Source organism: Melozone crissalis, unplaced genomic scaffold, assembly GCF_028551555.1.
Source record: "Melozone crissalis strain CALT ecotype California unplaced genomic scaffold, PUWL_Pcris_2 ptg000005l_1, whole genome shotgun sequence".
NCBI lineage: Eukaryota > Metazoa > Chordata > Aves > Passeriformes > Passerellidae > Melozone > Melozone crissalis.
In genome coordinates this window covers 52,802,541-52,817,864 of record NW_026535783.1, presented here as the reverse complement: position 1 = coordinate 52,817,864, position 15,324 = coordinate 52,802,541, and the positions used below count along the sequence as shown (strand labels likewise).

The 15,324-nt window shown below is 37.0% G+C and overlaps 1 protein-coding gene across 1 annotated transcript in view; it reads left to right on the top strand.

Annotated features, from left to right (window-relative positions):
- The first annotated feature begins 7,279 nt into the window (after positions 1-7,279).
- Positions 7,280-15,324, top strand: part of DMGDH (dimethylglycine dehydrogenase) — a 30,784-nt gene continuing 22,739 nt past the window's right edge. Inside the window, exons 1-3 of the mRNA XM_054287519.1 lie at positions 7,280-7,384; positions 7,830-8,034; positions 14,567-14,815. Coding sequence (XP_054143494.1) covers positions 7,295-7,384; positions 7,830-8,034; positions 14,567-14,815 — 544 coding nt within the window. The 5' untranslated portion in view covers positions 7,280-7,294. The remainder of the gene's footprint in view (positions 7,385-7,829; positions 8,035-14,566; positions 14,816-15,324) is intronic.

Genomic DNA, 15,324 nt, shown 5'->3' with positions numbered 1-15,324 from the left:
TCACATCCAAAAAAATTGCTTCTTAAAAATTTGTGATAAATTTCCACATATAGCTTGCTGCTTGGCTGTCTGTGGATGAGGCAGTAGAGAGGAGGATCACTTAATTTGCAGAAGAATAGGGCTGCTTATGACAGGAGTCCTGGTTTACACTGAACTCAAGTAGTTTTGAAAGTACAGTGTGGAGCAGTCGGTGTGAGCCATTGACAAAAACCTGTTTCTATAATGTTTTGTCTTAAGCAAAGTAGGAGATGCCAACTCTGGGAATAGCTCAGTTGTTTAGAGCATGTTGCAAGTAATTCACCAGGGTTGTGAATTCAGTCTCTCCATGGGCCATTCACTTAGAAGTTGGACTTGATGTTTGCATACATTCCAAAGTCAGAATATTCTGTGAATCTGTGAACATGGCAAAATAGACAGAATATGAAAGTAAGTATCCAGCTTTTTTCTTCATGAACATGTATACTGACTTAGTCTACTGACATTGGTTTTAGAAATTTATTAAGGGGACTTACTATGTAAGTATTTTTAAAGCCTATTTGTTGCACATACTACCGTACTTTGGCAAAGTCAGGTTTTGACATTGTCATGTTATGCATCAGCTTCTTTTTGAGAAATAGGATCTACATGTAAGGGTATATTGGATAAATAATATCTAAAGTTGCAAGTGGCAGCAAGCTTGTTTTGTTGTTTTCTGGTTTTTTGTTTTTCAAATTTTTATTACAGCTGTTTGCCTATATGACGGTCAAACAACATTTACTTTAAAAGTGGATATGAGTGAACAGGTTAGGTCATAAGCTATGTGTGTAAACTCCCAAGTAGAAACCCATGTGTATTATGGTTGAAGCTGTAAACAAAAGAAATGGGGAGAAGTGTAATTGACTTTTTCTAACTGTCTGTAATTTTTTCTTTTTTTTAGTAAAGAAGCCTCATCTCCTTCCTTAGGGAAAGACAGGGCAGACACAGTGATCATCGGAGGTGGTTGTGTTGGTGTGAGTCTAGCCTATCACTTGGCTAAAGCTGGCTTGAAAGATGTTGTTCTTCTAGAAAAATCTGAGCTCACTGCAGGATCTACCTGGCATGCAGTAAGAAATGTTTTGTTCATGTCTCAAATTAACAGTCATTTGTGTATACAGTGGTAGTGGAAGTTTCCTTACCTTTATTCCTTGTCTTTCGTGCCATTGCTGACATTACATAAAATCTTGGAGGAGCAAAGGTAACAAATATACATTCTGGGTTTTTTAAGCCTGCGTATTGTCTGCATTCTAAGGACAAGAACCAAAATACATACATGTAAAAATGTCAGGGTACCAACACCTCCTTTAATAATGGTAATCACATGGTCATACTGGTTCACAATGTGCATTTATGTAATTACATATCTTCTGAATCTACATCTGGAGAGGTAATGTAACAAAATTAAATAAAGCTTGCCACAATAATACAGTAATGGATGCTTTTCCCATTTATTTCCAGCTATTCTTACCTGAAATTGGGAGATTATCTCTGTGTGTAGCAACACAAAAGAGCAGAAACCCAGCAGTTTGATGTCTCTAGATCTACTCTGTTAATACAACAGAGTATTTATGCAATAATTTACATTTCAGAGGACAAATTAATTATATTTTATTTGTATTCTCATACTTCTCCCAGAGAAGGAAGTCTGAAGTGCTTCATCTTAGTGCAGATGTTTTGTGTTCTTTGGGGTTTTTGAGAGAACAATATTAAAAAATGAAATGAAAAAAAAATATCATTGCCTGCAGTGTATAAGTAGTATACTTCATTTCACTTGCTTTCAATAAACAAAGCAAAAGAAACCATGCTGTGTGTAGTAAGAAGAAACAACATTCAGTAATTGTACAATACAACAGTGTGGCAAACAGAGCAATGCCATGTAAAATGTCAGATCATGCATCTTGTGTATTGAATCATAACTATGAAATAGAGGCACAGACTGTATTTTATTTGCTCAATGCATATACAAAACAATATGTTTGTAAAAAACAATAAAAATCCCCTAGTTCTATAAGGAACCAGAATCATGAATGGTGTTGTTACTGAATGTTTCCCGTGTTCTTGTTGTTACACTCACTCACCCTAACTTACTGCTCATAGCAGTATTAAAGCAACCCTTCCTCCAGTACTTTTGCCCAGACTTCTTAGTGACTGCAGCACTGGAGCCCTGAGTGAGGGTCAGTTTCAAAGGTAAGGAGCTGGAGCTCAGCAGAGAAAATGCCTGCACTACCAAAATTGACAGAGACGCCTCATGACACCTCTTAGAAGGAATTTGATGCAATTAACACAGTAAAACCCCTAGTTATAGGCCATGTTAAAATAGATAACTACGTGGTATCTTCTCATTTTCTTCATTGTCTCTTTTCATTGAACTCACTATTAGAGGACTTTGTCTGAAGATGAAAAAGTTGGTCACGTCTGTTTCAGATGAGTAGAAAGATCAAAACTATGACAGTGAGTTCCTTGTTATACCAGATACTGTGTCTTTATCAGTGTTTTCCTCACAAAATACAGAAGACACTAAATGCAGATACTAAATACAGATGACAATTACACATACTCTTAAGACGTGGAATGGCACATAGCACATTGCCTGCAGCCACAAATGTTGAAGGTCTGGTTCAGATGTTGCTGCACTACACCACATTTTACCTCTTAGACGGTCCAGGAAGGTCCTGCCAGAGCTCAGGATCGTGTTTCAGATAGCTAATATTCCTACTAGTGTTGCTGCCAAAACTTTCTCTCACTTCTCAGGTCTGAGATAACTTTGACTGACCTCATGTGTACTATTAAGACAGCACAACAAATATGCACATTTTTATATTACCAAAAGATGTAACAGAGTGAGTTATTACATGTTATATTATATTATACTTTTTCTTGCAACATGCCATTGATTTTGCTGCTGACAGTAAAGCACAGCGCAAGTCAAATAATAACTTGTTACAATTTGGTCACACTTACAAGAAGAGAGAGTTTAGTACATAACAGTGTTAATAACATTTTCCTTCAGAAAACTAATTTAATAATGGCATTAGAATAAAATCTGAAACTGATTGAAATAGAACAAAACTGGTACATGAACTTTTCAGCATTTAAAAATTTCAATGATAGAAATGCTTTAAAATATTTTTGTCAATTCTCATAGCAAAGTTGCCATTCTTTAAATTATGTTTCCAGATCTTGTTTGTGTTCAATAACAGAATCTCTTAGAAAAATAGAGTAAAACCTAGAGAAAAATCTCCTTCAACTGCAAGAATTGTTTATGCTGAAATTTAGGAAAACATGTAGATGCCTTGGGAAAGCAGCTGGGCCAGAGCAAATTCATGACTGAGTTCTAGAGAAAAATGCAGTACACTGGTGACAGAGCAGGAAAAAGCTGAAAATCAGCAATTTAGAAAAGTTACCTGTGTATGTGAAGGGGATGTTAGGAAAGCCAACCCTCAACTAAATATAAGGTTTGTGAGGAAAATGAAAGGCAACAAGAACTGCTTCTTCTCCTGCATTAATAGCAAAAGGCTGAAAAAATGAAAATAAGGGAATGAGGTGAGTAATTCAGTCACAATTTACACCCATAAGGTCTCAGTGCCTTCTTGCCTCTGGTTTAAAGGAGGAGAGTAACTAGAGGCGATGGATGAGGACCAAATCAGGGATTACTGGAGTAATTTGGCAAATGCTCATGTGTTGGAGCAGACCGGCTGCATCCAATAATGCTGCTGATTCATGGCAAGGCCACAGATGTATCACGTTTGAAATACTATTGAAATTGGTGGAGGTGCCAGAGATGTGGCAAAGGACATATGTATGACTTTTCGAAAAAGCCAAAGGGCTGAGCAGAGGAGCTAAAGGTCAGCTACCCCTAGTTTGGTTCTTCAGAAAATTGTTGAGTGAGTCCCAGTCCATAAAGGAAAAAAATGTGATTTGCAAGAGTCAAAATAAATTTGCGAAGAATAAATCATGTCAGATCAAAACTGATTGCTGTCTATTATGGAATATTGTGAATTCTTAGACAAAGGGAGATCAGTGGATGAGACTTACCTAGATTTTAGCAAGACTTTAGACACCCTGTCCCACACTATCCATTTATTCAGCTGAAGATGTTATGTATGGCTGGACAGCTAGAAAGTTAAAAGACTCTTTGGATGGCTGGGCTTAGAGGGTGAATGGGTCATATTCTACCCAAATCCTGGAAATAAGTGGAATGTCACAGGAATCTGCCCTGGACCCATCCTGTTTAATGTCTTTATCAGTAATATGGAGTAGGTGATGAAGCACATGCTCATCCACTTTTGAAGTTTACACCAAACTGTGAGGAGTAGTCAATGCACTCAAGGGCAGGGCAACCATGCTGAGGGACCTAGGCAGACTGCAAGGATGAAAGGACAGTTTTATGGAATTTATCAAGGCCAAATGTAAAGTTCCATATGAAGCTAGGAAAGTAGAGGAGCCACTGTCTATGAAGACTCTCAAAGAATCTGGAAAAAATCTTGAGAAATGTGGTCTGATCTTGTAGCTGATCCTGCTTTGAATATGAAATTTAAGAGAAATCTCCTAAGGACCCATTCAATCTTTTTGTTTCATTAAAATGATTTTATTATCTTAATTTTTATTTGGTGAAATTGGGTTATAGCTGTCTGCCAGCTGCACTCTTGAAATCAGAAATATTATCTCAACCCAAAAGATGTTAAGTGCATTTAAACTTCTTTTCTTCACTTGAAAGTGTAAGATATTGAAGTATTTATTTAATCCCTGCAATTAAATGCTCTTGAATATATGTGGGTTTGTAGCTAACTTGCAAGTGATTTGTGACTCATTTAGTTCAAAATGACAACACTAATAGTGACCACTAAAATGGAATTTCCTTACATCTGGAAGATTTATTACTACATTTGGAAGAATAACAGAAGGCCAGAAAATGTTTACATAAATAAAAGAATACAGGAAAAACCAAAATGAGATAACAAAATTTGCAAGTAGAAGTAAATTAATTATTCTTAGACATTGTTAATGGCTAAGGAAATTTAAATATTTCAATGCCTATTTTATTTCTTCATTCTGTACACACTGAAAAAAGGCCCTTTATTTTTTTATAAACAGACAAGTTTCAGCTAATAACTCAGCAGTGAAACAGCCCTGGGGCTTACTCTAAGGTAATTTAAATAAATGTGTTCACAGCATGTACACACATGTATTAAATGAGATAAAAATCGCATTTAGTCAAATATCTAGTTTTCAGCTGTGTCCTGTATGATGCTAATGGTTCAATATGATAATAAGAAATGATCAAGGAATATTTTTTCCAGACTACTAATTTAGCCCAAGGACTTCCTGAAATCAACATACCTGCTTTGTTCTTCATGGGACCCTTACTAGATGAATCTCCCTCCTGTAGGTTTCTGTGATCTCTTCTTAAACTCACATTGTAATGAAAATTGCCAAAAATACTTTTAGTCAAATTTATGAATAGACTATAGATAGAACTGTAAAATATTATACTGACAAGTGATTAATTTTACACTCTTTTCCACTGGATTATCTGGGCATTTCAATAAGCTGGTGCACTATGATATTGTATATAAATTGAGATATCAGAACAGAACAACTGCAACACTATCATGGGTTGGCAGACTTGGTGAGAAAAGACAGATGGGAAAACACCTGTGCAGAAAACAGAAATGGCTTAAGTACAGAAAATACTTCATTTTTATTTTTGTAGCAGTTGGCTCTATCCATGTGTTGTTTTTCTTTACAGTATCTTGGCAGTTCCTTTTTAGATGACAGTTGGAAGGAAGGCAAGAACACTACATTTCTAATCTATTGTTCCTATTTCTTATTTGAGGCTGGTTTAACCACTTATTTTCATCCTGGAATAAACCTGAAGAAAATCCATGCTTACAGCATCAAACTCTATGAAAAGCTTGAAGAAGAGACAGGACAGGTAATCCCCTTAACCTTTGAAGTGTCAATTCAGAGCAATATCAATTGTAGCAATAGTCTTACAAAAAAGTGTAGTTGATAATGGTGTGAAGTAGCAGTAGCACCTTTTTATTGAAATACATTCTTCTTCATACCCAGTCACTACATTTTGTAGATAGTTTCCCAGATCCCTCTACAGTTTAGGAAAATGGTATTCATAAAACATCTCAAGACACAACAGAGAGTCTGCAACTTTAACTTGATAAAGGAGCTAAAATAGTACAAGGAATCTGGAATGAACAGATTGATTATGATACATTCCTGCCTTAAATATGTCTACTTAAAAATTCATATGATATTATGCTGTCTCTGCTTGAGATGATTGCTGCAATTCTTTGCGTCCCTTTCAGTGTTTTTATTTAGTGACTTAAGGAATGGATATGTGGAGAAACACAGGAGTCATCTTTTTCATTTGGCATCTCTCAACCTTATAGATTTCATTTACTTAACTTGCGCTTGTTTTGGACAGCAGCAGAAATTAAATGAACCTCACTTTACTAGTCTACAAATTTCATATATTTTTAATATTTGTCATATATATATATATGTATGACAGATATTTTTCATATTTGTTATAAAATGCTCTTTTCTTCTTTCTGCTACTCAACTAGATAAGCTGGCACATCAGATTATCATTGTGAGTTCCAGTGAAAGACTTATTCAGCCTTATCATTGTCCTGTGAGATAACATAGAAAAGGTGAAGAAAAGTAAGCATTCAGTGTCCAGCTCTGTAAGAAAGTTTAATTTATTAGAAAGACAAAACCAGTGAGTGAGTGTTTTTTCATTGTGTTTACAAAGGTGCTCAGTTAAATACATTCAATAGGAAGTCATGCAAATGATAGCTTTTAAAGTAAAGTATATCATATATACTTATTTTTGAGAAGTATCTGATTCTACTTTTGAAAGTGTGTGAGTGCATATATCAAATATATATGATGTATATATCAAGTAAAATAGATGTATCATGGCATTCAATAAGGACGTCTTTTAACTATTTTGAAGATAGTATGCATTAAGTTAAGAAGCTAATGTGAAAACTTCATGAAAAATTTTTTTTTCTAGGAGTCTATGTCCAAGGCCTCTTCCTTCAAGGGCCCATAGCTTACTTGCATTTTTCTTAATGATGTTAGTGGAAAAATTCCTGTAGACTCCTCTTAGCACAGAAAAAGTACATATGTAGCAATCAGTAAAGATTCTTTCAGTAATTTGCTGTTTCTCTCTTTTATTTAGCCTGTGGGGTTTCATCAACCTGGCAGTATCAGAATTGCTTCAACCCCTACTAGGGTGGATGAATTCAAATACCAAATGACTCGTGCTGGTTGGCACCCAACAGAGCAATATTTAATCACGCCTGAGAAAGTGCAGGAGCTATTTCCCTTATTGAACATGGATAAGGTAAAGAAGCTAGTTTTATGATATGTAACTTCCATTGCACTTAAATATTGGTCTGTCAGAAATATACATGTAGAGTCTCCTTTCTTTTTACAAATTGTGCAACAGATTCTTGTTTTTCATTGGAAAAAAAATGTATCATAGCCTAAAATCAGAACTTGTGAATTTTATGCATACTGTGTGTTAGAGTACATACTATTAATTGCCGTGTCTATAATATTATAATATTAAAGAATTGCAGCCTTTGGTTTCATGGGAGATCTGAGGAATTTGACTGTCATAGGCCATTGTTAGGTTGGGTAAAATTATTATATATTTTGAAAATTTCTTTGACTTCCTGAAGTTTACTGTATTCAAGTAAGAAAGTAGTTTGTTGTTTTTTTTTTAAACTATCTAATTTTGATAAATGGTACTTTTTTTCATTTTGGGGGATTTTACCTCCATTTAGGTTTTAGCTGGCCTGTATAACCCTGGAGACGGTCATATTGATCCTTATTCTCTAACTATGGCCTTGGCTGCAGGAGCCAGAAAATATGGTGCTCAGTTAAATTATCCTGTGCAAGTAACTAATCTGAACTCCCGATCAGACGGGACATGGGAAGTTGAAACTCCACTTGGAATAATCCAAGCAAAGAGAATTGTGAATACTGCAGGTAAGATTTAATATAAGCTTTAGAGTGCTTTTCAGATTTACATACTAGCTAACACCTGTACTGAATTGTGTGGGTTACATGTATAAGGAATATATATGTTCTTGAACATTCACTTGGTTTGTGGTTTGTACATATTTCTTCACAGTATGGTGAAAATTTAGCTCTTATATTAATTGCCCTTGAATAGGCATTAAAAGTATTTGCCCTGATTTGTCTCCAGCAGTTAGTTATCAGACTGCCCTCTTAGGTTTTTTGTAGCAAAAGAGACATTTACTGGTCTACAATAAGCTGTGTAGGAGAGAGTCCAGGTCTGGAGTCACAGAATCATAGAATATATCCTGAGTTGGAAAAAACCCACAAGGATCATGGACTCCAACTCCTGGCCCTGCATAGCAACATTCCTAAGAGTCACACCATTTTCCTGAGAGTATTGTTCGAACACTTCTTGAACTCTGTCAGGCTGGTGCTGTGACTACTTCCCTGGGAAGCCTGTTCCAGTGCCCAATAGGTGAACTGAACGTTTCTCTAAAACCTAATGAAACATACCTAGGAAGGCAGAAGGAATGTACACACAAAATACAAATAACTTCACTGTTTCTTTTAAGAGACTGAGAATTTGACCTTTCCTATTTCACTATGATCTTTCTCCAAGGTTTAACTCTATCCACATACCCTTGAAATGGAAGATTTTTTTGTTGTCTTTTGAGTCACATTTTAAACATGTGCTTGGCTTAACAGTGCATTTTTTGTATGTCATAAAAATTGCCTAACTCAGGGGAGCTTGTATTTACATATACTAATGTTATTCTTCGTTGTGTTAAAGAGGCCAAACTGATGTTTCTGCTTCAAAGAACTTTTGGGCAAGTGTCCTTTGGAATTGTGTTTATTTTCCTAGCAACTTAATAAGTCTGAAAACGTGTAGTAAATCTAAATTTATTAGTTTATTATTATGCTGCTTTATACAAGTGTAGAAAAATATATTATTGGTGAAAAATCTTATGTGAAGCATGCTTTCTGCCTCGTAGAAGAAGATTTTCTGTTTTCTGTTGTTTCAAAACATGCTGAATATCTACCATATAGATTAAAGTTTTGCTGACTCTGCCTCAAACTGGATCATATCTGCATTTTTAGGGCATTAGTCCCGCATACCTCCCATTGCTGTGAATCATCAGGCTTCAATTGGAAGCTGTGATATTCCAAGCTGACTTTCTTATTCAGATGGGACAAGTGAACTGAGAGCAAGAATACACCTTTATAATTCCTTTCTTTATGTTTGCAGTGGAACAGAAAAAAAAATAAAAGCACCTATTTTTAGTGCAAGACAGATAAAATGAGGTTAAGTGAGATAAAGACTCTTGTTGGGGGGTAAAATACCATCGGTGACAATGGGAATTATGAAGGAATTGGACTGGAAGGGTAATAGGTTGGGAGAGAAAAATGCCTTGGAAAGATTTCTGGAAGTGTTTAGGAGCACTGGCAACAAGTGGAACAGTTAGATGATGCAGGACTTACTGAATAAGGAAGCTCAAACTGGGAGTGAATGGCAGCAGTAGGGATGACACCAGAGAGATAGTGGGAAGGTATCTGATTTGTTTCATTAGGGAAACTGAAGCTAGGAGTTTTTCAGATGAAATGATTAGTAAGGATACTCAAGCAATGGTTGTATGGGAAACTGAGTGGAAAACTGACCTGCTTAAGCATGAAAGACTGGTGAAATATGTCATAGAAATGGAAGGGTAGATAGGAGTGGATTGGAAGGAACAAAAGGCTGCTGGGACAGAACTTGACAAGTGAGGGAGACTGACTAGCACATGGTGACAAAATAGCTGAAGAAGGATATAAGGACTGGAGTAAAAGTAGAATTTCAGATAGCATAAAAAAAAAGAGAGAAATTTAGAGATAGTGGGATCAAACAGCTGGACTCTCTGGGGATGTGCTTTAGAGGCCTTTCTTTCAGATTCAGGGATATAGACAACCCTGTCTTATGTTAAATCATTCCAGGCTTTTGGTAAAGACCTATGGGAAAGCCCATGGAAAACTGCACTTTCTTATATATGTTTTCCATACATAGGAGATCACCTGCTATTGCTATATGCCTCGTTAAAATAACAACACTCTGAGGCTCTAAGCTTGCTCATGAGTGCCACATAATGAATTTTGGAGAGAAAGAGGACTAGAAGAGTTTAGTAAGCTTTTTAGAAGGCAATCAGCCACACAACCAGGGAAACCAAATTTTAAAAATTTTATGTAAATCACAAAGTCAAGCACTTGGAAAATGAGTAGTGTCAATATTTGATTGCCTTTGGATTGACAGTTCATATCTTTCAGGCATGAACTATGGAACAGCATTCAGTTACAAAATCACAAGCTCTCTTACAAATAGGATCCTTATATCATTTGTTACACAGTGTAGATATACTGGTCTGCAACAGATCTAAGATTATGAAAGGGAAAGGCAGCTCTCTTGGCAATCAGACTTATTTAGGCCACAAACTTCCAGACACTCATTATTCCCACCTATTTGCTCTGCATCATACGGATGAAGTATCACAGATGTAGTAATTTCCTTTTATTTTTGTAGTATAGTTATTTTTCTTTGGCTAATATATCAAGTTGATATTAGGCAGGGTTTTCTGGTAAATGCTTTCAGAGCTTATTTGCAAATATTAGAATGCACTCTTGTGGACTTTTCATAAGTCTTTTTTTATTATTTAATAAGTTTTAAAATCAACAATGTATTTACCTAATTCTCCTGTGTAGTTAACTGTTCAGCCAAAATTAATATTTGAAGCACATATTGCTTAACATTCTGGCTAATGATGTAAAATCAATACTGTATAACACATATCTCTTATAAATGTTTTCTCAGATAACATTAATTCTTTTTCTCAGCCTTGCCTCATTCCACTACAGATCATGACTTGTATAATTTTAGGCTCATGTTGCAGAGAAAAATACATGAGAAGGCTCTTTACATTCCCTCTTCCCCTCCCCGTCTCACCCTGCAACTGACATCTGCTGCAGAACTGGAACAAACTAGTTCCAACCAATCTTTAGCTGCTCCTTATGTGAGATTTCCATTTTAGAGGAAAGCAGATGCCTAATAAATAATCCCTGACATGAAGCAACTATACTGAGCCTGCTGAAGTTATTTGCAGCCTATTTATAATGGAATGTTTGATTAAAGTCTCCAAAAATTGTGAATTTTGTCTGTATATACAGTGTGGGTGTGTGTATATAAGCATGTATTTTCAGACATGCATGCACTATATACACAAGCATTTATATATAGTGGTAGAAGATTCTCTTTTTCAAAACCAAGAAATGGTCAGATGACATACTTCAGCAGATATGTTAAGTAATACTACCACTAAATATTTCAGCATCAGATGTTTGCAGTGTCTACAGTTTAATCTTCACAAATGTCCTAGAGATATAATAGATGACTTCATTTATCTCTACTATGTGTGATATGACTTGACATCTGCTTCCAATTAGAATTTTGTTTCAGAGAATGTATTCTTCTTTTTGCCATTTTTGTTTTTGTTCAAAAACCTTAAACAAAGCAACTGTAGTATTTTTCTTTTAGTAAATGTCACCTTTTGTTATTTTCAGCAATTAAAAAAGTACTTATCATGTGTGACCTTTTTAGAATAATAGTGCTGTAAATTTTATTTTAAACAAACCTAAACTATTTGTCTCTTACTGAAAAACACTTTAAAATTGGCTCGGTGTGTAATGTTATTCTCAAAATCTAATTGCTAAGAAATTTCTAATTAAGAAAGAAACAAAGCTCTTTCAAAGACCTAATTTTCTGCTGCTTTAACTTTTTCTGTTCTCTGTGAATCACTAGCTCACCTTACCTTAAAGTAGTTTTATTTGTAGGTGACACAGAAATGCCCAAATCAAAAGGAGCTCCCTAAAGATTGCTACCTGCCCCTTAAATCCACATTTGCATGTGTTCTGTGTAATGAAGGAAACCCTTGCATATGTGCTAGAAATGCAGATTTATTCAAATTTTTTCATTGTCTTCTGTATAGGAGAACATAAGTAATGTTTCATTAGCCTTAAAGGATGTTTTGGGTCACTCTATGGCACAATCACCCCTCAGCCAATCTAACTGACATAACAAATGTTCTGGCAATGAGTCTCCTCCAAATGCTGAGATGCCATTTAGAAGCAAAAGCCTTACATATGACGACTACAACAGGTGCTAGTTTCTAGCATTTACTGGGCAAGGGCTTTTACCTGAACAGATCTCTTGAAGGTGGTGCTGGATTTCCTCTGCTGCTTTTCCTTACCTGGCTGTCAGTTACTGTTAAGTGAATAACCACAGAAAATGTTTTTCATGAAAACTTTGCATTTTTTTAAAACTGTGGGTGTTAGGCCCTGTGGCTGGTTTGCAATATTAAATAAGAGACTGACAGCCATCCTGGCACAGGGGAATGGCACAAGGCCAGCACGGCCCAATTCAACTTTCCTAATTGTCCTGGCTTCAAGCCATGCTGGAGATGAGGGACGTATTCCCAGTTAATGTCAGCAAGCGGCATGAGCCGGCTGCTCCCCACAGGACAGGGAACCAAGCAGGGAAACAAGGGTGGCCGAGCCAGCGAGGGCCCTGTCCGGCAGGGCACAGGGGACTGAGCAGGGGAGGCCCAGGGCCTGCAGCTGGGGTCAGCCCGTGGTCCAGGCCTCCAGGTGGACTTGTGGAAATGGGGCACAGTCAGATCCGTAGTGATGATGCCAGGCTGAGGCCGAGCCAGGAATGTTACCACAGGTCAGGAACAGGCCTGGTGACGGTAACCGAGGTCAAATGATGCCCGCCAATCGATAAGCAGGACTGTAGAGTTGAGACTGAGCTGAGGTCAAGCTGAGAAGTAGTCCACGGATCAGGGTCTGGATCAATATGTTCCATGGCCAGGCACAGGCATGGTTGTGACAGAGCTGTAAACAGGCATACAATCAAACCAGCTCAGACAGGTTCTGAAGGACTTGAGCTGACCTGGAATGGGACTCCTGTGCCCATGGGTATGGGTGGACATCCCTGGTGAAGCTATTCAAGCTCATTTATGCCTTTTAGTGTCCTTGGGGCACTGAGAAATTTTGGTCTTGGATGTCTTGGAGAGAATGGAATTGAGGAGAGAGGTAGGAGAATTTGGTTAAGACAAATTCTTAACCAAAGGAAGAAAAGGAAGGAAAAGTTGCACATTAAGCTGGGCACATGAAGTCTATGTCCCAGGAGAAGGGACAGCTGTGTTAGGTAGAAAATCTTGCTGCAGATATTTTTTCTTAAGCAGTTTGGAATCAGCTGGTTTCCCAGGAACCAGGCTGTCTTGCCTTCTTTTGCTTGCAGCCATATGGCACACAGCCTTTTATTTGGAGGGCCCTGCTACCTCTTCATTGTCTTTCATTTTGTCTTCCTCCAACCCTCACTCCAAAAGTGAAAACTCCCCTGAAACTCTTATTTCATTGGATTTCCCCCTTTCATTCCCACTCTTGAGACCTCTGGTCCTTGATATAAAAGTCAGGAGGGTGGGGCTGAGGGGTATTCAAAGCAGCTGAGAGCAGCTGCCTTTCCAGTCAGTTGTACCTGTCTGGTTCCCAAGTCTGTTCTGTTCCAGCCTCATAGCAGATGTGAGAGCCATGATGCAGAGCCCAAACTAGTGTTTGGCAGTTAAGTGGTTTCCACTCATTCATTCTGACACAGATACTTCACTAAGTGAGTGTGCCATACCAATTTAACCTTAGCACAGGGGAATTAGGTCTTTTCTGACTTTTCTCTCACGGTATGCATGAAGGATATTGAGCCAGTTGCAGAGGCAGGGAAATGGTTGTTTGCATTTTCTTGTCAGAGTCTGTATCGGAACTTCTAATGTGATGGCTGTAGAGAGCACACTTGCCTATTCACCAGTACAAGCATCACTATGAATTGATTGCTGTGTGAGACATTAATTAATGTGAGTCACATGATGCATATGAAAGAGGAGAGAAACTCCAATTCCTGAGGTCAGTTGCCTGAAAAGTACTGCCTTAGTCTGTTGGGATGTTAGCACTTAACTAAGGTACTGTTAAAGCATGCAAGCTCATTTGGTTGATAGTAAGGGGCTTGGTTGATGTTAAATTAACTCACATTTATAATGTGAGTTAATTTATTCTGGATTTTAAGTGTCTCTAACTTTGTTAGGAGTACACTGCAGACCTACTTTACTGAAATAAGCCATGGGGTTTCTGGAACTGTTAATTAAATTCTCTTCTGAACTTTTAGAAGTCTAATTTATAATTTACTAGTTATATTTTGATATGTGCATACTATAATAATATATAATAGTATAATTAGAAAAAAAGGACATGGAATTACGGAAGGAAAAATATGCTAGTAATATGAAAAATAAAGTGAAAATTAGAAGTATGGGGAAAAAATTGTTACACATAAAAGCACAGTGAGTACTGCAAATATTTTACTGTCATTTTCCATTCACTGAAATGAATGTTTAAATATTTCTATTTTGATTTTGGTTTTTTTCTTCTCTAGGCTTCTGGGCCCGTGACATAGGCAAGATGATTGGCCTGCAACACCCTCTAATACCTGTTCATCATCAGTATGTTGTAACATCAACTATCCCTGAAGTGAAAGCCCTAAAAACAGAATTGCCCGTGATCCGTGACTTAGAAGGATCATACTATCTAAGGCAAGAAAGGGATGGACTTTTGTTTGGTCCATATGAAAGTGAGGAGAAAATGAAGCTCCAGGAGTCATGGGTAACAAATGGAGTCCCACCAGGTGACTAAGAATATTAAATCTTTAAACATAATAGGCACTAGCACACATTTTAATGAGCATAAATCCCAGGCTGTCATGCTGCCTCATGTGACAGAAAATACAAAATATTTGCAATGCATGATTGTAATGCAAAAACTTTTTTCAAAGAATAGTTGTAACTCTAGTGATAAGAAGATAACAGAAATACAAATGTAATGTAAGAAAAGCCTGCTACAATGTAGTCTTACCCTACTTCCTGAAGAGGTGCTTGTGTATTTAAATTAGAGGCAGTCACCAAATCTGCACTATATAGCCTTTTTTGCCTGAATAGAAATTTTTCTTACAATTTTCTCCAGCAGGCTGACAGGGGCCCTGGATATTTATTGATACCCCCGAGATAATGTGATTGTCAAATAGGAACAGCAAAGGAATGTCTTAGACAAAATGCTGTGCTTGGATGTCGGTGCAAGAGAGCTGTAGATATGTATAGAATACAAAAATGTCCCATGTCATACAGCTGCTTACTAAAA